Genomic DNA, 26,317 nt, shown 5'->3' with positions numbered 1-26,317 from the left:
TCCTTAGAATTTGGGATTAGCGTGAATCACTGTGAGGGAGAACTGAGTTCTGCTTTCTTGCTTTTGTTTTAATTTCTTTTAAAGATTTATTATGTATACAGTATTCTTCCTACATGTAGACCTGCAGCCCAGAAGGGGCATGGTTATGAGCCACCATGTGGTTGCTGGGAACTGAACTCAGGACCCCTGGAAGAGCAGTCAGTGCTTTTAACCTCTAAGTCATCTCTCCAGCACCTGAATTCTGTTTTAAACCAAGACTGTATTTTTAGGGCAGTTTTTGACCCCAAAGGATGTCTGTTCTATAGTGGGTTGCTATAGTTTTCATTGTTTATGAAGATTTATTTTATTGCTACTGAAGAGATAGTAGTTAGGAGCCGTGGCCGCATTTCCAGTTTTAATTCACCTAAATGGAAGCTCCCAACAGTTTATAACTTCAGTCCCAGGGGATCTGGTGCCCTTTTCTGGCCTCTGAGGTCATTGGTACATGTGTGATACACAGATAGACATGCAAACAAATACATATACACATCAAATAAATAAAAAACTTAAAAATATTTTATTTTAAAGTTATGTGTATCTAGCTGGGCAGTGGTTGCACGTGTCTTTAATCCCAGCACCCAGAAGTCAGAGGCAGGCAGGTCTTTATGAGTTCGAGGATAGCCTGGTTTACAGAGCAAATACACAGAGAAGAGAAACCCTATCTCAAAAAAAAAAAAAAAAAAAAAAAAAAAAAAGACAAGAAAAAAGAAAGAGAAAAGAAAGAAAAAAAGGAAAGAAAAAATTGTGCGAGTGCGCGTGTGTGTGTGCATGCGCACACACATATGTTGTGTTTGGCTATGTGCATGTGACCGTAGGTGCCCCTGGAGACCAGAGGAGGGTGCTGGACCCTCTAGAGCTGCAGTTAGAGACAGGTGAGAGCTGCGTCATGTGGGTGCATGGTGCTCAGCCACCTCTCCAGCCCTAGTTCTCAGTTTTAACATTGAAACCCATGGTGGTACACACAGTAACTAGAGCTCACTCTCATGAAGGTCCACACCCTCACCTACTGCCCTGCTGCAGTGCCCAGAGACCACTCAGTGTGGTTCCTCTCAGCCCCCTGGTGCTGCAAGCTGGGAGGGAGTGAGCAGCAGCCCTGTGGACCAGGCACATCTTCTCAGTGCTGTTTGCATGAGTCCATCTTCCCCCTTCACACATGCATGGACAGGCTGCCAGTGAGGAGGTGCCTTTACTTCCTGCTTTGCGACCTCTTACCCTGTGTCTAGGGAAGCAGGGCTAGGTGTCAAGAGGGAATTAATTTTCTGTGGAAAGTAGGGTGAGACTTGGGACTTGTTTTGCTTCATCTGAAATAGGCCTTCCCATTGCCAAGTCCAAGTTTCCCAGGATCCAAGCCACATCATACCACAGAGCAGGTGTGCCTGCCCCGGGAATGGATGTTTCCTATTCCCCAGATGATTCCGTGAAACAAGCCGGAGTTGGTCAGGCTCTGTGGCTTCTGGCTCATAAGTCTCAGACTTTTTTTCTCTTTCTGTCAGACCCTCTTGGGGAATCTTGTTTGGAGACACATGTTCTCAGAGTTGTTTTCTTAGTTCCAGAAGAAAATAATATTCCTGTGAGAAGCTAGGAAGCTTCTGTCAGGGCAAACTGAAGTACAGTGACCCTGAAGGTCATGGCTTTCCTTCTTTGGGATCATCCTTGCTTACCTCATCAGCCATTGTTATTCACTTCTGGGCTGTCAGAGCTGGAACAAGCCTGTGCTTATAGCCTGAGTTGTTTTTATATATAAGCAGTCCAAGGCTGGTGGCATTGATGTAACAGGAGGTTGGGCGAAATACCAACATAGCAAACCCAATAAAGAAGCCTCAGAGTCTGCCCCTGATGTGTTTAGAGAGTCCCGCCTCCCAGTGTACAATTGTGCCCACTTGTGCCCAGTGTGCCTTGGACGTTCCCACAGGCCTTAGGCCTTTGTCTCTTGGATCTAGGTCGCTACCAGATGGAATAGTCAGGAGCTCTATCTTCAAACTCCATGCCCCCATCTGGTTCTACATAGAGTTTATCCTGAGACTCATTCTGCTGATACTTTGAACTGTCTATGCATCTGCTATGGTGTGTGTTGGTGTACATCATGTACTGTAAACCTGCGGTCCATGTTTTGATACCATTATCTGTCCAGTCTGTTCTTCTTGAGATGAGGGTCTTTCATTGAATGACTTTGAACTAGAAACCATTCTGTCCTGCCTCCCTAGTGCTAAGATTATAGGTGTGCACCACCATGCCTGATTCTGTGCTGTTTTTAGGATAGATCTAGTCTCACTCTTAGCTCTGGCTGGCCTGTTGCTGTATCCACCAGATTGGCTTCAGACTCTCAAGAGATCTACCTGTTTCTGCGTCTCAAGTGCTGGGATTAAAGCCCCACACCACTGTGCCTCGCAAGGTCTACGTTCTTATGTCAGACTCCTGTTGAAAGTACATGTATGGAAATGAGATCTTTCATCTTGTCTGTTTTGCCATTGTTTCAGTAATCACTGGTAACTGAACTCCATGAAGTGGATTCAGACTTTAGGTACATTTGGCTTTGAATTTTATCAACCTTTAAAGTATAATTCCACAGTGAACAGCCAGCCAGATGCATGTATGTGTTGACTCCCTTTGTTTTTACATGCAGGAGTTGGATGGCCTAGGCTCCTTGCCCTAGTGTGCCAGGTGTGTGTTCCAGTAACACTTCAGATACTTTGTCTCTGTTGTTGGGTCACTTTTTATTTATAAAATTCTCTTTACAGTTCTGTGTGTGTGTGTGTGTGTGTGTGTGTGTGTGTGTGTGTGTGTGTGTGTTGCTCACATGAGCACACACATGTATGTGCATATGTGTGGAGGCTGGGGAACAAGTTGGCAATTTGTGCTCTTCTATCATGGTCAAACTCAGGTTGTCAGGTTTGGTGGCTGGTACCCTCGCTCACTGACCCATCTCGTGGGCCCAGGCTGTCTTTATTGAAATATAGGTAAAGCTAGTTATATTATAGGAGATTGAGACGCAGAGATTTCTGACCTGAAGCAGAGTTGAGTAATAGCCAAGCCCTAGCCCCGCAGTGAGCTTCCTCCTTTCAGTCAGTGCTTCCTTCTAGCAGTTCCACAGCCTCTCCAGATAGCATCAGATAGCTAGGGACATCTTGCCAAAAAAATGACCCTGTGGGGCAGTTCACGAATCATGACAGGTACCCAAGAGACTTAAAAATATACATCCATACAAAAATTTATAGACGAAGGCCGGGGGTGGTGGCACATGCCTGTGATTCCTGCACTTAAGAGACGGGGCAGCAGAGTTACAAATGAAGACCAAAGCCTGGGCTGTATAGCAAGTTCAGGTTAGCCTAGGCTACATAGAGAGAAGACCCCCATCTGATCACATTAAAAAGCAAAGACCTCAAACAAACAAAACTAGAGAGTCTCAGAAGACTTTTAAATGGAGGATCACAGTACTGGTGTTCTTTGTTTTTTTAAGACAGGGTCACTCTGTGTAGCCCTGGCTAGCCTGGTCTATAAACCAAGGTTCATTGTTAATTTTTTTTTTTTTTTTTTTGGTTCTTTTTTTCGGAGCTGGGGACAGAACCCAGGGCCTTGCGCTTCCTAGGCAAGCGCTCTAGCACTGAGCTAAATCCCCAGCCCCTAATTTTTTTTTTTAATAGAGGATTGATTAAAGCTTATAAGACACATAAACTGGAAAAATATGTTGTACTGGGTGAAAAGAACACTAAGACCAATAGTGTATGAACTACATGAAATGTCCAGAAATAGACAAATTTATAGGAACAGAAAATAGATTTTTTTTGATTGTCTGACTCTGGGAAAGTGGACTTGGAGAATTATAGGTAATGGGAACAGGGTTTCTTTCTGCAGAGGGTGTTAGTGAAAGGTTAATGATAGTTATCATACAACTGTTGTAAATATACCCCAAAAGTCACTGAATCCAGAAGAGGGATGGTTGCAGATAAGCTGTGTCTTTAAAATGTGTGGCATGTGTGGCTCCTGAGGATGTAGCTCTGTTGGTAGAGTGTTTCTCTAGTGCACAAAGCCCTAGTTCCACCCACAGTACCACATCAGTCAGGATTAGTGTGCACCTCCCAGCAGCCAGAGGGTGGGAACAGGAAGATCAGGAAATCCAAAGTCCTAATTGGTGGTGTAGTAAATTCAAGGCCAGTTGGGGATACAGGGGACCCTGACTCAAAACAAAATAAATAAATAAAAATAACGGACAGGAAGAATTTGTGTTTGCAGAATTTTCTAGATAAATCTCTTCACAATCTTAAGAAATCAAAGTGTCCAGGGCTCTGTACCTATGGTGCCCATGTGGAGAGAACTTTGCATGACATTGAGAGATAATCATTCTTTACTAATATTTATCCTTTCTAGTTACTGTGTTTATAGTTTTTACTGAATATGTGTCATTTCTACTGAAACTGGCTTCTGTGGAATGTGAGTGTGTGCTTTGAGGTAAATGTTATAAGTGTAATTTTTAAAATTATGTATTCTTAACTGAACAATCTACTTTGAAGATTTCTTTTTATTTATCTTTTAATTCATTTGGGGGAATCCCTTTTCAGTTCCTTTAAGTAATTAGTTTATGCGTGGCAGTAGATAGTCCTCCTTCTGAAGTGTGGCTTCTTGGCCTGTCTTATTCCTTAGCACACACAGAATTCACACTTTGCTTGTCCCACATTTGAGTTCAGGGCATGCTCTTCTGGGGTTGAATAATTCATAAAGCAGACTGTGTATTGGGTTTGCTGAGTTGTGACTTCTGTGATCAGCATGGGATTGGTTTCTGAGTACCTGCTATTTAGAAGGGAAGATCTGTTACTATCCTGCCAGTATCCCATTTGAGTGTAGCCCAGGGAGTCTGACTCCTGGGCCCAAGTCCTACTGTGTGGCTTACCTAAGGAAGGCAGGTGGAGCCATGTATGTGGGAACTCAACTTTGACATGGCTGCAGTGGTCACTGAGCAGTCGGTGTTCAGCTCGTTTGTCAGACTAACTGCACAGTCGTCATTACTGGGTAAAAAGACACACTAAGCTAACGTGGCAGCTTTGTGTTTTGTTTTCTGTGTCCATCTCTGCTGGGTGAGGCTTTGGCTTGCTACTTTGTTCAGAGTCAAGAAGCAGCTCTTTTTATCATCAGTGTTTATTTTTAGTGGCAGCCCTTCCCCTGCACAGTCCTGCTGGACAGCCAGCCATTCTGAGTGTTGATAAAATGTTTCTATTTTTTATTTACTGTTTCCTGTTGTTTGGTTCTGTATGCCTTTCCTAATACATACTGAAGAGATTATTTTTCAATTTTTTTGTGTTAGGGTAAATGCTGGCATCATTTTCTATTGTATTTATTTTCAGAAGTTTTAGATTATAAAAAACATGATAACTATATTTTGTTTTCTGCGGCACACAAACATGCTAGCAGTGTCTTCCTATTTCAGATCACTCTTACACCATTATATATATTATGTATACGATAGCTCTTTCTGAGAGTTTTCCTTACAAACAGCTGTTTGGGAAGAAGATTGTGTCCATCGTGCTGGGAGATCCCTGACGATCCTTATACCTACTTAACCATTTCACATGGTGTATACTAGCCTCTTCCAGTCAGCATAGGTTTAATCAAACTTTGATTATAGATTTAATCTCTTAATGCTTTAAGTTCTTTATCTCTACATGAATGGTGTTAAGCTTGCATTTCTGTCAGCTTACTATCCAGAGCACCATCTTGAATTTAATAAGATTTGATGCCATTTGGTGTGGAATCCTGGTAATGCATGGCTGTGACCAGCCACATAGACCTGTACAGGATTGAGCTTACAAGCCTATCCTAATGGTACCTCCCAGGCCCATGTGTTTTTTCCCCGTCCACCTCAGCTTTTTCCAGGCTTCTAAGACATTAGATTCCTTCAGTCTGTCAGTGTCTGTGACCAGCTGTGTCCTGGGGATCCCCATACTGTACAGCATTTACCCGTTGGTACCCAGAGGCAGGCATTTAGGAAAATGCCATTAGTAAAGACTGACTGGGTGCATGTACTAGCCTGTAGGCCTTTTTAACAAACCTGGATAGAAAGACGGGTGCTGTGGAGGGACTGTCCTTGTGTCCCCTTCTCTCGGGTGGGGATTGGGACAGGTGAGAAGCAGACCTTCTTCACTTGTGCAGCCCTCACCAGGAACCAAACAGCGTCCCCAGGTCAGCAGGTGGTAGAAGGGGCCCTGCCCAGCAGCGTGCCAGGGTAGGCAGCTGGTACAGCTTAGGGATTCCTGGGATTCCAAGCCTAGCCTGATGCAGGCGTGGTGGCCCTTTTGGGACAAGTGTGGAACCCACAGTCTGTGGGTAGGCGGTGCTGGATCAGCACAGACAAAGGGTTGGAGGATCATGGCTTTATTGTGGAATCTGCTTCCTGGAACAAGCCTTGTCTCATTAGATTGTAGAGGCCGGCTCCCCTGGGTTGTCAAGCACTGTGCCTGCTGCATCATATGATCAAACTGGTTTAGGAAGGATTCTTTGGGATAGCCCTGCCTGGAGGACTCTTCCCTGGCTTGTTAGCATAGACCTTCTCCAGGGAGCCAGGCCCTGCTGATAGAGTGTGTCAGACAGAGCAGAGGGCTTGAGTTCAGTTCTGGTTACGCCTCTTCTCAGGCCCTCCATGAGTTCTCTGGTTTGAAGAGTCAGTCTGTACTGCTTGTACAGAAGAGTAGCTCTCACAGTGAGATGTCCACATTACTCTCTGGCTAGTGATGAGTGATTGGGCCTTTCATTTGTAGGCAGGAAACTTTGAGTAGGCATTGGCAGGGAGCCAAGCTGCCCTTCTGGGTGACTGCAGAGTAGGAGCCTCGTGGGTTCCATAGAACTTGGCCAGCGGTGACAAAAGCTGGAGAAGGCTAGGCACTAATTTGGGCTGATCCTCTAAGTTCTCGTTCTTTTCATTAGTAGGCTGGTCGTGGATAACCTTGGCTTAGTACCCATGTTCTCTCAACACAGGGCTGGACGTCCTCATACCCAGCCCCCAGCCTTGGGAATTAGTCTTGTATCCCAGTTTTCAAACAGTTTTAGCAAGAAATAGCCACAGAGTTCTGACCAGCTGCCTGTTTCCCACTCTGTACCAAGCTTAGGATTGGGGATGTATCCGTGTCTGGATAAACTTAGATCATCTACAACAAATCATGGGAAGGAACGCTTGAGAATTGGTATACCCAGGTGACAGTAGGGTTTTGCAGGTGACCTGGCTATGGGAGGATAGGACGGCTGCCTAGTCTGGGTGTCAGCAAACCCTTTCTCTGGAAACAACCTCATGTCACAATAACATTGTATTTGTGTCAGCCCATTCGATGGGCTTCAGTGTCTTGAAACTTCTGGAGGCCTCCCACAGTCAGGGCCACAGAGATCCTGTTTAAAATCCTAGGAAGTGCCTGCCAGGCCGTCTCTGCTGCTTCTGACACCGGCTGTCAGCTTCTGCCCTTGGTGTTGAGAACTTGAGCAACTGTCGTGGGTGATCTGAGGAGGACTCCGGTCTGCGCTGTGCTGCCCTGATTCTTTATCGTTGGGATTGGGAGTGGGGAACACTCAGCATGCTGAAAGTGGTCTGAGAAGTTCTTTGCTCTGTTTTGATTCAAACATAATGTTTCCATCTGGGCCACTAGGAAAGGCAGAAGAGAACAGAGTGATTCCCTGAATTTGCCTTTGAAGGCTTCTGTTATTGGGGACTGGGTGGGGTTCAAGGGGCTGAGGTTGCTTCATCTCTGATGAGCATATCCTTGACTCCAAATCCTCTCAGCAGCAGGCTTAGGCTGAAAGGTCTGCTTAACTCAGGCCTGACCTCAGGCTGGAGTATTATTAGCCCAGGTTATAGGAGAGGAAGCGGAGGGACACTAGTCCGTGCCCGGTGTGATATCTCCAGTTCGCACTGTTGTGACGTATTTCAGAGGTGGGTCAGCTGAGCAGCATATGATGTTAGTTGTACTTTCCTGAGGTGGCGGTAGTAGGCACAGCTCGCTTTCTGTGCTCCCACATGTACCCAGGGTCTGTTCTCCCTTGCTGTGCTGTCTGGCTCTCAGGAGTGGAGGGATAAAATCACATCCTTTAGATGTGACCCCAAAGCCCTGTCCCATCAGCCCTCCCTCAGTGTTATACCATCTCACAGTGCAACCAGACCAGGTACCTATGGTAAAGCTCTGTTTCGCCTCAGTTTTTGTGTGCAAACTAGGTGCTTGTGCGGCCCCCTTCCCCCATGGCACCATGAAATGGTCTAATGTTTATGGCTGCCATCATCTGGGAGATTCCATGAATAGCAGGCATTGAGCTCTTGTCGGAGACATGAGGCTCATGCTGTTCCCTCACTTTTCATACCATGCTTGGTTTTGAACGTTGCCCCTTAGGGCTGCTATGGTTTTTCTTCCTACCCAGAGCTTCTCTTCTCCTATCCTAGCTAGAGATGATCCAGCTGCTGAAATCATGATTGGCCTGGTTCCTTGTAGGCGCAGATGATTGCACCATCTCTACATGGGTGTGGCTGTCCTTGAAGCCAGCATCCCAGGGGGCTATGTGTTGGCCAGAAGCAAACAAACATGGGCCGTGTTCCTCTTGTAGGCGCCTGACTGGCCATGACCTCATGCTCCAGCTTTCCTGGCCCTGTTGGGTCTTGCTGGACCTGGGCAACTTCAGAGCCGTAGGCAGGAGGTAGGTTAGGAGCCTGTGAGGACATTACCAGAGCATTGCTCCTCCTCAAAGCACAGACGTCGACCATCCTGCGGTTAGGATTGGAGGAGAGCTAGTTGCTTCCCTGTCTTTTTCCTTCCTTGAGTCAGCTGTGAAAGTTTGTGGAAGAGGCAGGTTAGAGGCCACATCTGCTGTTCAGGGGCTGGTTCTTGATAGCAGGGTGGTACATAGAGGCGCCCATATTCTGGGGTACCACCTGAGAGGCCTGAGCCAGGGAAATCTACAAACACAACCACAGCTGTCCCCCCAGCCAACCTGCAGGTCAGGAACACCTTTCCAGGGAGCATTTACTCAAGGGAGGACAGAAGGGAGCCTACAAACCATAGAACAGGAAGATGGTCCTGGGCACAGTGGATTTAAGGTGGAGTTGAAAGGCTGTATAGGATTGGATGCAGTGGTGTCTGAAAAGGTCAAAAGGAAAGTGCCCAAACAGGTACACCACCTCTCTGACCCCAGCCTCACAGCCTGGAAGCTGGACATGGTGGCCACGGGGATGGGATGTGTCTTGTAGGGTCACACTCTGCAGGTGAGGGGTACAGCCCTTCAGGAACGTCCATGCAGTGTCCTCAGAACTTTAGTGAGCTTCATGAGTTGGGGTGTTCACTCTAAGTTTTCATGTGAGCATATGTTCCTGAGACCATCAGAAGGTAATGAGCTTGTCTCTGGTCTTTCCTGTTCCCTCTGAGTCCCCCTCATCACACCCCCAACGCACCTCCATTTTAGTGTGCATTTTTAGAGTTTTATGTAAAGGGGATTGAACAACCTATTTTTTCCCATTGGACTTTCCACTCAGGTGATTTTGAGGTGTGTCTTTCTATGTTGATATATCAGTAGTTCTTTTTTATTGGGAGTAGTACTTCATTATATGAATTACTACATTTAGGTGGTTTTTAAATCGTCATCTGTGTATTTGCATGTGCACATGTTACAGCATGTTAGAGGACAGCTTTGTAGAATTGACTCTTACTCCACCTAAGGGACTCTGAGGACTGAACTCAGGTTAATAGACATGAATGGCAAATGGTTTTTACCTGTAGAGCAATTTCTCAGGCCCTATATCTTAAAATAATAGAGAGCTGGGATTACAGTGGCCTTATTCTTACATGACAGCACTGTAACCACCGAGCCTCCCTTATGGTTGTTTTCTGCCAAGATGGGACCTTCTCCATTGTTCTGGTTGGTCTCAGGCCCTGCTCAGTGTTCATTGTTGACTACTGTGCTCAACTCTAAAGTCCTCTGTGTGTGTGTGTGTGTGTGTGTGTGTGTGTGTGTGTGTGTGTGTGTCTCTGTCTGTCTCTGTCTGTCCATCGTCTATGTGTTATGTGAGTTACTTGCATGTGTGCTGTTGGTTCAAAGGTTATCTTTCCCATAAAGCTTTAGTCCGGCCTCTAAGCAGTGAAGTGCCTCTGGGTCGTGGTAGCAGGTGGGGTGGTCCTGCTCTTTCAAGGTCATTTAGTCTGTCTGAGTCCTTTAAATTGTTCTATGACCTTTAGAATGAACTGGTCATTTTCTATGAAAAGTTGCTGGAACTTTGGCAATGTGATGAGGTGATGTATTGGCTCCTTGAAATTGGTACACACTCCATGTTTGCTCTCTCTGGTTTATTAGGCTTTGACTTATTTTATTTTTTCATTTGGGCCCTCATTTTGGCTGCCTTTCAGGGTTGGTTAATCCTTTGTGATGCAGTGTGCCTGCTGTTGGCCCTGCTTTCCTCTACAGAAGTGCTACTGGGATCTTTTGTGTCCTCCGTTTGCTCTGTGCTCCTGATTGAGGGTTCTAGTCCCCGAGTCTCAGCCCTCTGCTCAGGGCTGTGTGCTGTCTGCTGAGGAACAGTTCTTTCTTGGGTCTTCCCCATGAAGCTTACCTGTGGCAGCTGGACGGACGGGCTTGTTTTCCTGAGCGTGGTCTGAGCGTGTTGTAGGGTGTAATGGCTAGGACATGGATTAGTCCTTCATGTCTGTCTTTACACTCTGCTCTGATGCACCACAGCAGCGTGTAATTCAGGCTGATTCTCCAGACATGATCTCTGAGCCTGTGAGTCGGGGTCCACCTTGGTGGTGGGACAAGCTTGTTTTCAGACTTGTGTCAGGGCTTGAACTTTCCCACGGCCTCCTTAACCCTTCGCTGACTCATCTGGTCCTTAGTTCTGGCTGCCCTTGCTGCCCTGTCTGTGGTCTTCTTCCACAGGCCCTGCCATCTGCCTCAGTCCTGTTGTATGCCATGCCCTGAAGTTCCTCTGAAGGCATGAAGGCTGTTGGGGGACTCCCCTCATCCTGTCATTTTCCCCGGTACATATTTGAAACTATTTGTGAATGTGTGTGCCTGGCATGCATACGCTGTGGTGCACACTGGACGTCACAGGACAGGTGTATAGTAAGGAGGGTAAGGCATGACGGCAGAGGCTCTTGCCTCACCATCCTGTTCCATCATCTTGCTCCTGTACTTTCCAGATTGTAGTTTCTCACACAGGAAGTAGTGTCTGTCCCTGTGACTATCTTCTCAGTTGGAGGTAGATGTCTCCATCACAGTACGTTTGAAAAGCTGCTGGGGCTGCTCCTGTGCCCCAGGCTGGTAGCTTGGGTGGAGGAAGTCAGGGCCCAGGTTGGCAGGCCTAGGCTTGAATATTGTGTCATAGTGCTTAGCCATCACACTTTGGGAAAACTTCTGAGTTGTCCTTGTCCCAACTCCTAAGTTGACGGGTGTGTCTCAAGGAGCCACAGGTGCTGGACTCTTCAGTACAGTTCCCAGAGCCCTAGGTTGGGGCCAGCTTGGGACTTGATTTCCTTTGTGTCTCATAGTGGTGGACAGGCAGCGTGGGCCAGCTGCTGTGCAGGTTCAAGTTGTGGCTTGATCCTTCCATAGGATCGGGGTAAAGGCAAACAGACCAGAAGTCACAAAAGCTGAGCTGCTGTGATTTGGGCAGAGTAGATGGAGTGTTGGGGACTGAAAGCAAATGAGCAGACCCGGCCACCTCGCAGGTGACTTGGATATCCACAGTCTGCTGCAGCAGTGTTGCACTGTGAGCCCCAGGTCACCCCTCCACACACGCTCCAGTGCCAGCCCTGGAGCTCCTGGACTGTGTTGTCCTCTGGCCTGTTGTGAGGCCTTCCTGTAGTCTCTTGGGACACAGCATATTGCCTCAGATCAGGCCCTACTCCATTCTGCCAGTTCCCTGACAGAATAAAAAGGAATTGCTTTCTGAATTTTCATGTGTTAGTATTAGAAACTTCTCAGCTCTGTGACATCCCTGTACAATGTGGCTTTGTATGTTTTGCTCATTGTTTTCTTGGTCTGAAATCCTAGATTTGTGAAGTAATAAGTGAAAAAAATTCTGTTTTACTTTTAAAAATAGTAAAAGCCATCATTTTCTTGTTCTTCAGGAGCTCTTCTCTTATATTTGTCACGAGCCACGGGTCCTACAAAGAGTCAGGGAAGGAAGGCCCAGGAGGTGGGGCAGCCCTCAGAGGTCATGTGATGGGGGCCAGGCTCCCAGGGGCTCAGGGTCTAGACACAGCATAGCTGCTGCCCATGCTGGGACTGCCATGCTGTGGTGGGCGAGGCCAGCACTTCTTGCTAGCTGCTGTACTTGATAGGTTTTCTTCCCGCATCCCAGGGCCTGACACACTCGCTCCTCGCCTATGTATGAAACACGCAGGTATGTGCATCTCACACACCCTTAGGTGACCAGGTTAGCTAATTGCTACTGTGCCCTGCCCTTAGGGATGGGGGCCCGGGTGCCCAGCCCCCGTCTGTCCCAGAACAAATGATGATTTGACCTCAGGTAGCAGGATGGGCCAGCTGCTCACCTTTGGGTGTGCTCTGGGGTTGGTCCCTGCTAGCTTGTCTAGGCTCAAAGTATAGACCAGCCATTTCCTTGTCCTGGTTACTTTCCAGCTGGGACGCACCCTCGGGCCTCAAACTTAGTTCTTTATGGAGTCCCATGTGTGTTTGCAGCCTTACATCTTTCATGCTCCTTCCTGTCCCACCACATGGTGCCCCCGAGACTAGTATAGTTTCACTGTAATGAAGCGTGCCTGGCACGTGCATCGCAGTGTGTGTTTTAACACATGCACAACATAGAAGTGCTTTCCAGGGGCTGGGGATTTAGCTCAGTGGTAGAGCGCTTGCCTAGGAAGCGCAAGGCCCTGGGTTCGGTCCCCAGCTCCGAAAAAAAGAACCAAAAAAAAAAAAAAAAAAAAAAAAGAAGTGCTTCCCAGGTCAAGGGCCTTCGCGTTCCTTGTGGTCTTGGGTCTCCATTGCTTTGCAGCCCCAGGACACCCATCTCATAAAATGTCTTGTTTCTCCACGCAGGCATTTGGCCAGGCACACACAAACCACAAGAAGGTGGCTGCTGATGGAGAGAGCCGGGAGGAGAGCCTGATCCAGGAGTCCGCCTCTAAGGAGCAGTACTATGTGCGGAAGGTGCTGGAGCTGCAGACAGAGCTGAAACAGCTGCGCAATGTCCTTATCAACACTCAGTCTGAGAATGAGCGCCTCACGTCTGTGGCCCAGGAGCTGAAAGAGGTAAGTGGATGGGGCAACGTCTCTCACTGAAGCAGGCTCACTGAGGCTGCATCTTGCTCCTGTGGTCTCTCAGTTAACACACAAACAGTTCTGTGCCTGAACTGTGCCCTCCTCAGTGGTGTCATGAGCCCTCTGGCAGGCCCTGACTAGCATGATGATCGGCCCCTCATGGGGTTAGACCTAGTGTCCACAGGATGCTTTGTCATTGGTTGACTTTTGTTTGAAGAATGGTTTTTGGTTTTTTGTCTGTTTGGTTTTTGTCACACAGGGCTTGGCTGTGCATGAGTGAGTGGTAGGCCACACCATGTGCAAGGAGGAATGTCAAGGTCTAGTAGTGCAGTCTGAATAATGAGTGGCCCAACTTGTGATTTGGTAGTCACAGACAGAGATCAGCCAAAAGCCATGGAGACACTGTGGAACTTTGAGGAAAGAGGTTGAGGACCCATTACTAGAAGTCTCCACGTGCTAGATTCCTGGCTGAGGTCTGCCTACCTGTCCATGGTATTGGGAGTTAGGCTCAGGATCCTTCAGGCTTGGGATAACACTGACTTTAGCCCTCATTGCTCTAGAGGCTTAGACAAAGCCTTGTCTCCAGTCTCTGAAACCCTTTGTAGGAGACACTGTGCTCCTTCACTACACATCTTCCAAGCTCTCCCTGCCCATTTCTAGCTGTGGAAGCCTACCCTCTGCAGCATATGTTCTGACAGAAGTCAGCAGGATGCAGGCATGAGGGTGTGCTGTCGTCAGGGCCCTGGAGGCAGCTGTGTCCCAAGCAGGAAGTCACAGGGGAGGGAAAATGGGAGAGGCTGTTAGGAGGAAGGTGGTAGGAAAGGTCGTAAGGAATCCCCACATACCTGCGAGACCAAATCCAACCCAGAGGGGCCAGTGTTGGGCAATTAGGGGACAGTCATGCTAGGCCAGGAGACAACAGCAAAGGACAAAACAGATCTAAGAACAGTGTCAACGGTGGTGAGAGCAGACCTCTCCCTAGACAGGTGTGTAGGTGGTGAGGGCTGGCGGGCTGCCTGTGGCTGGGCTGCAGAGAGGGGGACACTTAAAAGCAAAGGCAGCTAAGGGTGTGTAGGGAGACTCAGGATTTCCTTCTAAAGCATAAACAGGAACAACAGGGATCTCTCCTCCACCCCAGACCTGCTGTCTTCAATCCACTGACTTCATTTCCGGCCCTGAACGGCCATCCAGCCTAGGTTGCCTAGGGGCTGAATGTGGGAGACAGTCGTGCACTGGCCTTTCAGGAAGGAGGGGTAGACAGATGGATTGTCAGTGGGGCTGTTTCTCTTCCTCAGTGACAGCCCCTCCTCCACCCTCACCAGAGCCACACTGTGGGAGGAAATGAGATCATGCACTGGGCTCCAGGAGTGGAAGCTGCCTTTCCCCACCCCCATTCAGACTGAGCTCAAGACCTCAAGGACCCCACACGAGGGGAAGTGACTACTCCCTGCTGTTGATGGCACTTGGGTCAGAGTTCTTGGGCCAACCATGTAGAGGCTTGACTCCAGCACACCCTTGTGGCCTGTGCTTTGCCGGACTGATGGCTAAAGCCAGGGTCAACTTTACAGCACCAGGCAACTTACCTGTGTCAGATAGTTCTGATGTCTAGACCCTTTCATTCTAATGGCCCTCTCCGGGTTTGGTCACATGGGGAAACTGAGGCTTACATTGTGGTGGAATAATTCTAGGTCCTGATTGTGATCTCTGTGCTGAGTGAAGAACCAGTAGTAGATAACTCAGTCAGTTTTCGTCTTATTGGCATTATTCCTGGTAGGTAGATGGGCATTTGAGGAATGTCTTGTTGCAGACAGGACACTGTTTCTCAGATGAATTACTGGAGTCCCACTGGTCCCAGTAGAGGACAAGAGTGCTCCCCTACGTGATTAATGGATAAGTGTCCTGTGTGGGAAGGATTGGGAGCTCAAGAGACCAAGAAAAGGATTGACAGTCCCCTAACACAGTGGCCTCCTGAGACAGGTGGTTGTCACACCCTTCGTGCTGGCGAACAGCTTGAAGTCAGGGGTCCAGGTGAAGGAAAGCAGGTGGCTAGGACCTCAGGTGGTGGCTCTGAGTCCATATGCCCACTGCTTATATCTGGGCTGGTCATCTGCACAGAGCAGAGCCTGTACCCTGCACCCTGGGAGGAGATGCTTTTCTGAGAGAAAACTAAACCCCTGTGGCTAGTTGGAGCCTGCTGGAGCTCTCAGGAACTGGGCATGTGATGGGTGGAGGTGGCAGGCAGCAGGCCAGCTGAACATCTCTGCTAAGCCTGGTGACTGGGGTTGGAAGTTGTCTCCATAGAAAGAAAGTGTATGTCTGAGTGCTGTACAGTCAGCAGAGAAGATGCAGTTAACCTGCCACATGATGTTACCTTGCTAGCACATGACTTACGTGCACATTTCTCTTTGCTTGTCTTTCCACAAGGATACCCATCCACAGGTCCATGCAAGCTCATACACTCCACCAAAGGGAAACTCCTTTTGGCTTGTGCCCTGGACCTGGGTCTAGCAGTGGGAGAAGAATAGAACTCCTAGAGAGCCTCAGGAAGGTCAGGTTTATAGAGGCGCTGAGGACTCACAGACCATCCGGGCACTGCTGTAGGAGATAACACTCCCGTGCAGCTCTGAACCTGGGCACTCAAGCCCCTACTTCTGCCTCCTCCTTCAACCACATGAGCTGCACTCTGCCCTCGCCATGTGGAAACTGCCATTTCGTGCCTTGGACTGCCTTCTAGTCTCTAATTCCTACCATGTAAGCCCTGAGGCAATGGTGTGACTCGGACCTTGCCCTGAGGGCTGTGGCCACACAAACCCTCTTTGTACTTGCTTGAGTACTTTCTTCTTGACAGCATTTTAAAGGTGGCTGAGGGAGGGCAGAAATTGGGATCATCCTGGCAGAGAGCGTTTAGCAGCTCCTCCCATACCCTTCTTGGGCTCCATCCAGGTGTGCCGTAGAGAGCCTGGCTGCGCTTCCACCCCAGGCTTTCAGGAGGAGTCTGTCTGTGGTCTCGCCCCATTGTAGCTGTGCTGGGGCTGTTTCTCTCGTCTTAGCTTGTGTGTGTGTGTCTTCCTCACCTTCTCCCTTGTGATGCTCCATCATCCTTTGGCCTTCTCTTACTTTTCCTGTGACATCCATTTCTTCTGTTAGTTCCGTTGCCTCTTTTAGTAGTCACTTAGTGAGAAGGCTGTGCCTGTCTTCATGGATTATGAGCTAAGTCTTGGTTTTGAGTGCTAAGCATTTATTAGTGCCTGCCCCATGTCACTCTCTTCCGATCCATTTCCTGTTGTGTTCCTCCCTCCCCACTTTTGAGACTGTTTCTCTGTGAAGCCTGGCTGTCCTGGAACTCACTTTGTAGACCAGGCTGGCCTCGAACCCACTTAGTTCTGCCTGCCTCTGCCTTCTGAGTGCTGGGACTAAAGATGTGCACCATTACATGTCCCTCCCTCCCTCTCTCCCACCCTCCTCCATTTTTATGGCGTTGTTTCACCAATCCGACATTACTGTTCTGTGTTTCCCCTGCACAGCATCTTAAGAGGCCTGTGGCCTTCAGATGAACACACAAATGTGGTCAGAGCAATTCCTGTAGATGCTGAGGGGACAGTGCTAGTGAGGACAGAGCTGTGGGCCTGGGCAGGTGTGTCTGGGGAGGCCATCCAGTCATTAGGAGCAGGGAGGATTTGGGGGTTCTTTAGGGGATTTTACTTTAGGGAGCGTTGGTGGTGTGTGAAAACATCTTCACTTGTCACAGTGTGAGAAGGGTCTGCAGCCAGCGAGCAGAGGTCAGGAATTGGCTGAACCTACGACATTTAGGACAGCAGTGACAGTGGAGGATGATGTGGCTCTGAATGTGTAGGGCTGAGGCTCCTGGGTCCTGCGTTCAGTGCAGGCAGGACAGGGTGAGAGTTCCCACAGTCTGGTTTGTTGTGAGCCTTTTGGCCCTGAACTAGCCTCTCTCTGTGACAGTCTTCCCAACTCCTTACACAGGACTTGGAGGCAGAAACCAGCCCTCAGCAGCTTTATTGAGAGGGTAACCATCCCATCCAACACACTTAAAAATGCACTTCAGTCTTGCTTCTCATCCCTGTTCCTGATGTTCCATGGCCTCCCCAGACCAACAGCATGCCTGCTCCAGAACCCAGAGCAACGAGCCCAGTCTCACTGCTCTGCCCTCCCTAGCTCTGTCCCCTCAGCATCTCCATAGTCATAGGTGTGTGCACCATTCTATGGTTGTTTATCTTTTGCGGTGCTGAGGATTGAACCCAGGGCCTTGTATTCAGTGCCGGTCAAGCCCTCTCCGCTGATACACCCTCCCTGCCTTAGAGTATTTCATCATTCCAGAATGAGGCCTGTTTGGCAGTTACTCTCAAACCCCTCTTTAGCCCCACTAGTCTACTTTCCTGTTCTGGTCTTTCTTTTTTTTTTTTTTTTTGGTTCTTTTTTTCAGAGCTGGGGACCGAACTCAGGGCCTTGCGCTTCCTAGGCAAGCGCTCTACCACTGAGCTAAATCCCCAACCCCCTGGTCGGTCGGTCTGTCTGTCTGTCTGTCTTTCTTTCTTTCTTTCTCTCTTTCTTTCTTTCTTTCTTTTTTTTTCTTTCAGAGCTGGGGACCGAACCCAAGGCCCTGCGCTTGCTAGGCAAGTGCTCTACCACTGAGCTAAATCCCCAACCCCTGGTCTTTCTTATAGATGCAATCATACAGTGCACAGCTCTTTGCTGCTTCTTTGACTTAGCAGAATGTCTTTGCGCTCATTCGTGTTGTAGCAAGTGTCAAGACGTCATTCCGTAATGTGGCTTTCACAGACCATGTTTTGTTTATCCATTCCTTTGCCAATGGATACTTGGGCCGTGTCCACCAGGAACACTGGGAACACTGATGTGCAAGGTTCTGTGTGGGTGTGCTTTATTCTCTGGTGTAAACATAGGCAAACGAGCCCCAGTATTGCCCCACTTACCAGTTTACCACTCAGATGGCCCCATCTTGCAGATAGATCAAAGGGGTCAGAGTAAGGGCGTGAGCAAAGTCCTGAGTGAAGTGTATTGTTTGATGTTTGATGTGGGCATGGCTGTGTTAGGGACACCAGTGCCTTGCTCAGGTCCAGGAGAATGGCAAAGCCTTCCTAGTGAGGCTTAGAGGGATGGCAGTGTCTTCCTTTAGTCCAAATGTGACTGCTGACCATGTGCAGAGAATGTCTCTGCCTGATGTGTGTGGCCTGAAGACTGCTCCCCTCACAGATTGCTCCTACCTAGATTAGCTAAACCCTCCTCCTTGTTCAGCTGTATACTGTAACCCATCTCCCTGTCTCCCCATTCTCCCTTACTGCTTCAGCTGGGTGAGCACCTGAAGCCTGTGAGCTCAGCAGGGTTAGAGCAGGTCGGGTCATTTGCCTCAAGTCCCGCAGCTAAGAGAAGTAGAAGAGATCTGACTGAGGATTGTCTGCTGCTCTGCACAGACCCCATGGCCCTGGGCTTCTCTCCTCCACGCAGCCACATTGTAGCCCAAAGGGCTCCCAGCGTACCAGGCTGTGCTGAGCCCTCTGGGATACTTGGAAATACAATTGGTAGCCAGCTATAGAAGTAACCCACACAGCTCTTTTCTCTGCCCTGCAGATCAACCAGAATGTGGAGATTCAGCGTGGTCGCCTGCGAGATGACATCAAGGAGTACAAGTTCCGGGAGGCCCGTCTACTTCAGGACTACTCTGAGCTGGAGGAGGAGAACATTAGCCTGCAGAAACAAGTGTCTGTGCTCAGGCAGAACCAGGCGAGTCTCGAGAGTAGGGTTATCTCTAGGCATCTAAGTCCTTTCATCCACCCACCTTCCCCTTCTCTACCTCGGTCCACATATCTGAGGCCAGGACCAGTGGTAGTTCCACAGTGGAGACAGGGGAATAAAACACACAGCCCCTAGCACTGCAAGAGCATGAAACAAGGCCTGTGACTTTAGTATGACAATTTCCCAGGCCAAGTGTAGCCTTCCTGGGGAATCTGTTTCTGCTCAGCAAAGATAGGGTACTGATGGCATACCAGAAAAGCTACCTTGGGGAACCAGTGAAAATATTGAGCTTACTTACAGGAGCATGACTGAGGATAAATCATAGGAATATGGGTGAAGGGTTACTCACAGAGGCATAGGTGAGGAGTTATAGGGGCATAGGTGAGGGGTTACAGGGGCATAGGTGAGGGGTTACAGGGGCAGGTGAGGGTTTACAGGGGCATAGGCAAGGGGTTACAGGGGTATAGGCGAGGGTCTACAGGGGCATAGGTGAGGGGTTACAGAAGCATGGGTGAGGGGTTACAGGAGCATGGGTGAGGGGTTACAGGGGCATGGGTGAGGGGTTACAGGGGCATAGGTGAGGGGTTACTGGGGCATGGGTGAGGGGTTACAGGAGCATGGGTGAGGGGTTACAGGGGCATGGGTGAGGGGTTACTGGGGCATGGGTGAGGGGTTACAGGGGCATGGGTGAGGGGTTACAGGGGCATGGGTGAGGGGTTACTGGGGCATGGGTGAGGGGTTACAGGGGCATGGGTGAGGGGTTACTGGGGCATGGGTGAGGGGTTACAGGGGCATGGGTGAGGGGTTACAGGGGCATGGGTGAGGGGTTACAGGGGCATGGGTGAGGGGTTACAGGGGCATGGGTGAGGGGTTACTGGGGCATGGGTGAGGGGTTACAGGGGCATGGGTGAGGGGTTACAGGGGCATGGGTGAGGGGTTACTGGGGCATGGGTGAGGGGTTACAGGGGCATGGGTGAGGGGTTACAGGGGCATGGGTGAGGGGTTACTGGGGCATGGGTGAGGGGTTACAGGGGCATGGGTGAGGGGTTACAGGGGCATGGGTGAGGGGTTACTGGGGCATGGGTGAGGGGTTACAGGGGCATGGGTGAGGGGTTACAGGGGCATGGGTGAGGGGTTACAGGGGCATGGGTGAGGGGTTACAGGGGCATGGGTGAGGGGTTACTGGGGCATGGGTGAGGGGTTACAGGGGCATGGGTGAGGGGTTACAGGGGCATGGGTGAGGGGTTACTGGGGCATGGGTGAGGGGTTACAGGGGCATGGGTGAGGGGTTACAGGGGCATGGGTGAGGGGTTACAGGGGCATGGGTGAGGGGTTACAGGGGCATGGGTGAGGGGTTACAGGGGCATGGGTGAGGGGTTACAGGGGCATGGGTGAGGGGTTACTGGGGCATGGGTGAGGGGTTACAGGGGCATGGGTGAGGGGTTACTGGGGCATGGGTGAGGGGTTACAGGGGCATGGGTGAGGGGTTACAGGGGCATGGGTGAGGGGTTACTGGGGCATGGGTGAGGGGTTACAGGGGCATGGGTGAGGGGTTACAGGGGCATGGGTGAGGGGTTACAGGGGCATGGGTGAGGGGTTACAGGGGCATGGGTGAGGGGTTACAGGGGCATGGGTGAGGGGTTACAGGGGCATGGGTGAGGGGTTACTACATCACTAAGAACACTTCCATCTTGTCACGGGTGATGACCTCTAACAGTCGCTAGATGGAGTTCTCTCTTCATTTAACCTTCTGTTTCCTGTCTACTCTAGCAGCCTCTGAGATCCTTGGGCAAGATTGGGGGGAGGATACAGGAAGGGGGAATGGCTGGAATCTTGGGTGAGGGTCTAATGCACTTTACCCTTCCTTCTATGAGAGCACATATGTAGGCGTGGTCTTGTGAGGGTCTCCGAGCTGGGTAATCATGGCTGCTCTGATTTCGAGACAGCAAGGGCCATGTCATGCCTGGAGTTCAGTGTTCCACATCACTAAGGTATGGGGGAAACTCAGGTAGATGAACAGGGTGAACTAAAACCCCCAGAGACTTACCATGAAGCCTGAAATACTGCATGACTCTGCCTGTTGTAGGGATGGAGGGTGTCCCCTCTGCCTGTGGCAGGGGTTAGGGAGTCCTTCTGGATGGGTAAGGCTAAGAACCACACAGCACCTGGACATGTGCCCCATGCTCAGAGACACCCTAAGGTCTGCAGGTAGCAGGGAACTTCTTCCTTGTCAGGAAGTTCCGACTCTACCCTCAAGTGCCATGGATGCTTTTGTTAGAACCCTCTAGTACTCCATCATCTTCCTGCTGAGGCCTCGCCTTCAGGGACCCAGTATTTATCCCACCCATGCATGAGGAAGCCCATGCGTGTCTGTGTAAAAGTTTTCATGTTTGCACAGCAGTCAAGGGATGGATCCTGGTACTGGAAAACCACAGGAGCAGGACTCACAGTTCCATCCTGTAGCTCATAAGCATGAGGTGCCATTGGGCATTGATTGGCGCTTCTGCCCACATTGCCCTGAGGAGAAGAAAACTGACCCTCAAGGAGACCACCCTCACAGTGGTGCCATTCCCAGGCTGAGATTCCTCACCCCTATTTGAGGCACTGGAATGTGGGCACACTTATGATATTGTATCAAGTTTTCCTTCCCACCCCAAACCTGGAGAGAGTCATTCATTGCTTCCTTACTGTTAGAGTAAGATGTTTACTGTCTGCCCACAAACCCCGAGCCTCATGTTAAGCACCAACTCTCCATTTACTCCTCCTTCATCCACTCCTAAGTTGTGTCACATTAACAAGACATGTCACCTTGCAAGTCTCCCAAGCCTGCATTGTGCTGAGGCATTCAGCCCGAAGGGCAAGTCCAGTTTACTTGTTTTGAAATATGACTCAAAATAGTGGTGATAGCGCACAGGAAAGATATATTTTATGTGCCTTAAGATATCTAGTTATGGGTTGGGGATTTAGCTCAGTGGTAGAGCGCTTGCCTAGGAAGTGCAAGGCCCTGGGTTTGGTTCCCAGCTCCGAAAAAAAGAACAAAAAAAAAAAAAAAAAGATATCTGGTTATGTCTGGTGAAGTGGCTCAGTGGGTAAAGAAAGGCGTTTGCAGTGCGAGCCGAGTGACCTGAGCTCAGTTCCCATAGCTCATATACGTAAAGTGGAAGGAGAGAGCCTCCACCTACACACAGTTATGTGGGTACCTGCACACATACATCATGCACACATACATCATGCACACATACTTCATGCACACATACATCATGCATACATACATCATGCACACATACTTCATGCACACATACATCATGCACACATACTTCATGCACACATACATCATGCACACATACATCATGCACACATACATCATGTACACATACATCATGAACACATACTTCATGCACACATACATCATGCACACATACTTCATGCACACATACTTCATGCACACATACTTCTTGCACACATACTTCATGCACACATACATCATGCACACATACAACAGGCACACATAGTTCATGCACACATACATCATGCACACATACATCAGGCACACATACATCATGCACACATACTTCATGCACACATACTTCATGCACACATACTTCATGCACACATACTTCATGCACACATACTTCATGCACACACATTTAATAGAGATTTGGATAGGTGTTAATGTTAACTGAGTACTATAGAATCAGTGCATACTGGTACTAATTTTCAGAAACATAAAAGAAATCTGGCAGCCTCCATGGTGAGTGCTTAGCCGTGGCATTGCAGGTTTCATGTGCACACTCCAGGCACACTGGCCCTGGCAGTGGGGCTGGAAGTTTCTGTTGCTTCTAGTGCTCTAGAGGCCCCCCTTAGCGTCCGTCTTGCTCCATGTAGCAAGTGGCCCTAACTGCAGCCATTGCCCTCTTCTGCAGAATGGCATTTCATTCTGTGTGTATCCTTGTTCTTTGTGCTTGGGGAGGTGGTGTTCTGACATTGTCCTTCTTTATCACCTGAGTGGAGCCTCTACACTGTCTTGACGTGGGAGTATTTGAATTTTTCCCTAGGTGGAATTTGAGGGCCTCAAGCATGAAATCAAGCGTCTGGAGGAGGAGACAGAGTACCTTAACAGCCAGCTGGAGGATGCCATCCGGCTTAAGGAGATCTCTGAACGGCAGTTGGAGGAAGCGCTGGAGACGTTGAAGACAGAGCGAGAGCAGAAGAACAACCTACGTAAGGAGTTGTCGCACTACATGAGCATCAACGATTCCTTCTATACCAGCCACCTGCAGGTATCCTTAGATGGCCTCAAGTTCAGTGATGATGCTGTCACTGCTGAGCCCAACAACGACGCCGAAGCCCTGGTCAATGGCTTTGAGCACAGCGGCTTGGTCAAAGCGTCGTTGGACAACAAGACATCCACACCCAGAAAGGATGGCCTGGCTCCGCCCTCCCCCAGCCTTGTTTCCGACCTGCTCAGTGAGCTCCACATATCTGAGATCCAGAAGCTGAAGCAGCAGCTGGTGCAGGTGAGCGGGCCGGGCCTCATGCTCCGTCCCTCCCTCTCCTTGTGCCTTTTGCGATGCTGGCAGGACTGCACACCTTGTGTAAGCAGTGCTTTAGTGACATGTGGCTGCCTTTAATTTCCTCATACCACATATAAAAGTCTTACTGGTAAAGCAAGCGTCGTGTCCCAGAGGAGTAGGCTCTTGATTATTGTGTAAGGTTTAGTACCTTGGTACCCATGTTACTCCCTTTGCTACCCAAATTATGTATGGGTGAGGTGTTGTGCCCCTCATGTAACACCTACCTACATACCACAGCAGGAATCTTAGCAGGGCCATACATCGTCATATCTGAAGGTTTACCGTTGATCTATGATTGAGTGTTCCCCACAACATGAGAAAGGAAAGTGGCAGAGAGCAGAGTTGAAGCCCAGCTGCCCTCCAGCACATGTACAGTGAACCTTTATGGAAGACTTGTTGTTGGTGATAGTCATGGTCTTTGTGTTAAATTCTGTCCAGTCTGCTATCAACTAGTGGCATGACCAGGAAATTTACATAGCTCACGGTCCATTTGGCTTAGCCTGAGATGTTGCTCCGTCATCCTGGAGTCTTCTAAGCCTGTTGACCTGTTTTCCTGCTATGTCTACCTTTGCAGATGGAGCGGGAGAAGGTGGGTCTGCTGGCGACATTACAGGACACACAGAAGCAGCTAGAGCAGGCTCGGGGAACCCTCTCTGAGCAACATGAGAAGGTGAGTCGTCTCACAGAGAACCTTAGTGCCCTCCGGCGCCTGCAGGCTGGCAAGGAGCGACAGACTTCCCTGGATAACGAAAAGGACCGAGATAGCCATGAAGACGGTGACTACTATGAGGTTGACATCAATGGGCCTGAGATCCTGTCCTGCAAGTACCATGTAGCTGTGGCCGAGGCTGGCGAGCTCCGGGAGCAGCTCAAGGCCCTGCACAGCACACATGAAGCTCGGGAAGCCCAGCTTGCAGAAGAAAAGGGCCGCTATGAGGCTGAGGTCCAGGCTCTCACTGAGAAGGTGTCACTGCTGGAGAAGGCTAGCCACCAGGACCAAGAGCTGCTGGCCCAGCTGGAAAAGGAGCTGAGGAAGGTGAGTGACGTGGCTGGTGAGACCCAGGGCAGCCTGAATGTGGCTCAGGATGAGTTGGTGACCTTCAGCGAGGAGCTGGCCAATCTCTACCACCATGTGTGCATGTGCAACAACGAGACACCCAACCGTGTCATGCTGGACTATTACCGTGAGGGGCAGGGCAAGGCTGGCCGCACCAGCCCAGAAGGCCGCGGGCGCCGCTCGCCTGTCCTTTTGCCCAAGGGGCTGTTGTCGACAGAGATCGGCCGAGCAGATGGTGGGACTGGGGACAACAGCCCTTCACCCAGCTCTTCACTGCCATCACCATTGAGTGACCCCCGCCGGGAACCTATGAACATCTACAACCTGATCGCCATCATCCGAGACCAGATCAAGCACCTGCAGGCAGCCGTAGATCGTACAACCGAGCTGTCCCGGCAGCGGATTGCCTCACAGGAGCTGGGCCCTGCTGTGGATAAGGACAAGGAAGCACTCATGGAGGAGATCCTCAAGCTGAAGTCACTGCTGAGTACCAAGAGGGAACAGATCACCACACTTCGTACTGTGCTCAAGGCTAACAAGCAGGTGAGAGGAGTGGGTGGGCACTGCCACCAGAGCCCCCTGGGAGGGTGCCTCATCCCTGTGTTTCCCCATCCCCAGCTTGCTGCAGGGTGCCCAGGCCTGTGCCACCACCTTGTTCGTTTAGTCTCCTGCTGTCTCCTTCCTTAGGGAGTGTGGGGATTAGAGGGTGCTTTAACCAGAGCTCCTCAGTCATTAAGAACTGCTGCTTCTGAGGGGTTGGGGATTTGGCTCAGGAAGCGCAAGGTCCTGGGTTCGATCCCCAGCCCCGGAAAGAAAAAAAAAAAAAAAAAAAAGAACTGCTGCTTCTGTCCACCTTACAGTTTCTTATGCTGAAGTAACAGAGAGCAGGGGTTCAAGTGCCTGTGGATTCTCCAGGACAGGGTCTATGGTACATCATTCTTCCCTGCTGATCAGGGTCAAAATGGGACTTTCTGAGGCAAACGGGCCTGCGGGACCATGGCTGTCAGTTTGTCCCTACAGCTGCATGAGAGAAGCTTTTGTTTTCTCAGAGAATTTTTTCATGGTCACCAGCACCACCTTGAGCCCAGGGCTTCCACCTTGGATCCAGGGCTTCCCTTCATGCCCTTCATGCCCTTCATGCCCTTCACCACCCCGCTTACTTCCCCGTCCGCAGACGGCAGAGGTGGCCCTCGCCAACCTGAAGAGCAAGTATGAGAATGAGAAGGCCATGGTGACCGAGACCATGATGAAGCTGCGGAACGAGCTGAAGGCCCTCAAGGAGGACGCAGCCACCTTCTCCTCCCTGCGTGCCATGTTCGCCACCAGGTAACTGCACCACCAGTGACACTATCTTCTGCAGCCTCCCCTGGAGCTAACGTCACCCTGACCCACAGCCTTCAGCCTCTGTCCTGAGTCCTGCAGGCCTGTTGGTTCAACACCTGACTCTAAACGGTCAGACACCCCAGGACAGCTCCAGGTTTGGAAGTGGCCGCCGCTAGCCAAGTCCCAGCATGCATGTGGGCGGCCCAGCTTGACTGGCTCAGGCTGGTAACAAGGGAAGGGAGAAGAAGGGTTGTGCAGGACCAGGGCCCTCAGGTGGCTGTGCCTCAGCCTTCTGACAGGTGCCATTTAAGCAGACATTGAC

At 49.9% G+C, this 26,317-nt stretch overlaps 1 protein-coding gene across 3 annotated transcripts in view; it reads left to right on the top strand.

Moving 5' to 3' along the window:
- Positions 1-26,317, top strand: part of Bicd2 (BICD cargo adaptor 2) — a 62,413-nt gene that overhangs the window by 13,051 nt on the left and 23,045 nt on the right. For all 3 annotated transcript variants that reach the window (XR_010058861.1, NM_198765.3, NM_001033674.2), the window contains exons 2-6: positions 13,048-13,260; positions 18,877-19,029; positions 23,097-23,558; positions 24,190-25,215; positions 25,847-25,998. Coding sequence is in view for 2 of the 3 variants with exons in the window: in NM_198765.3 (NP_942060.1) it covers positions 13,048-13,260; positions 18,877-19,029; positions 23,097-23,558; positions 24,190-25,215; positions 25,847-25,998 (2,006 nt within the window). In the remaining variant the exon portion in view is untranslated. The remainder of the gene's footprint in view (positions 1-13,047; positions 13,261-18,876; positions 19,030-23,096; positions 23,559-24,189; positions 25,216-25,846; positions 25,999-26,317) is intronic.

This window comes from Rattus norvegicus, chromosome 17, assembly GCF_036323735.1.
Source record: "Rattus norvegicus strain BN/NHsdMcwi chromosome 17, GRCr8, whole genome shotgun sequence".
Lineage (NCBI taxonomy): Eukaryota > Metazoa > Chordata > Mammalia > Rodentia > Muridae > Rattus > Rattus norvegicus.
The sequence above is the reverse complement of the archived record's forward strand: the minus strand, read 5'-3'. Positions and strand labels throughout refer to the sequence as shown.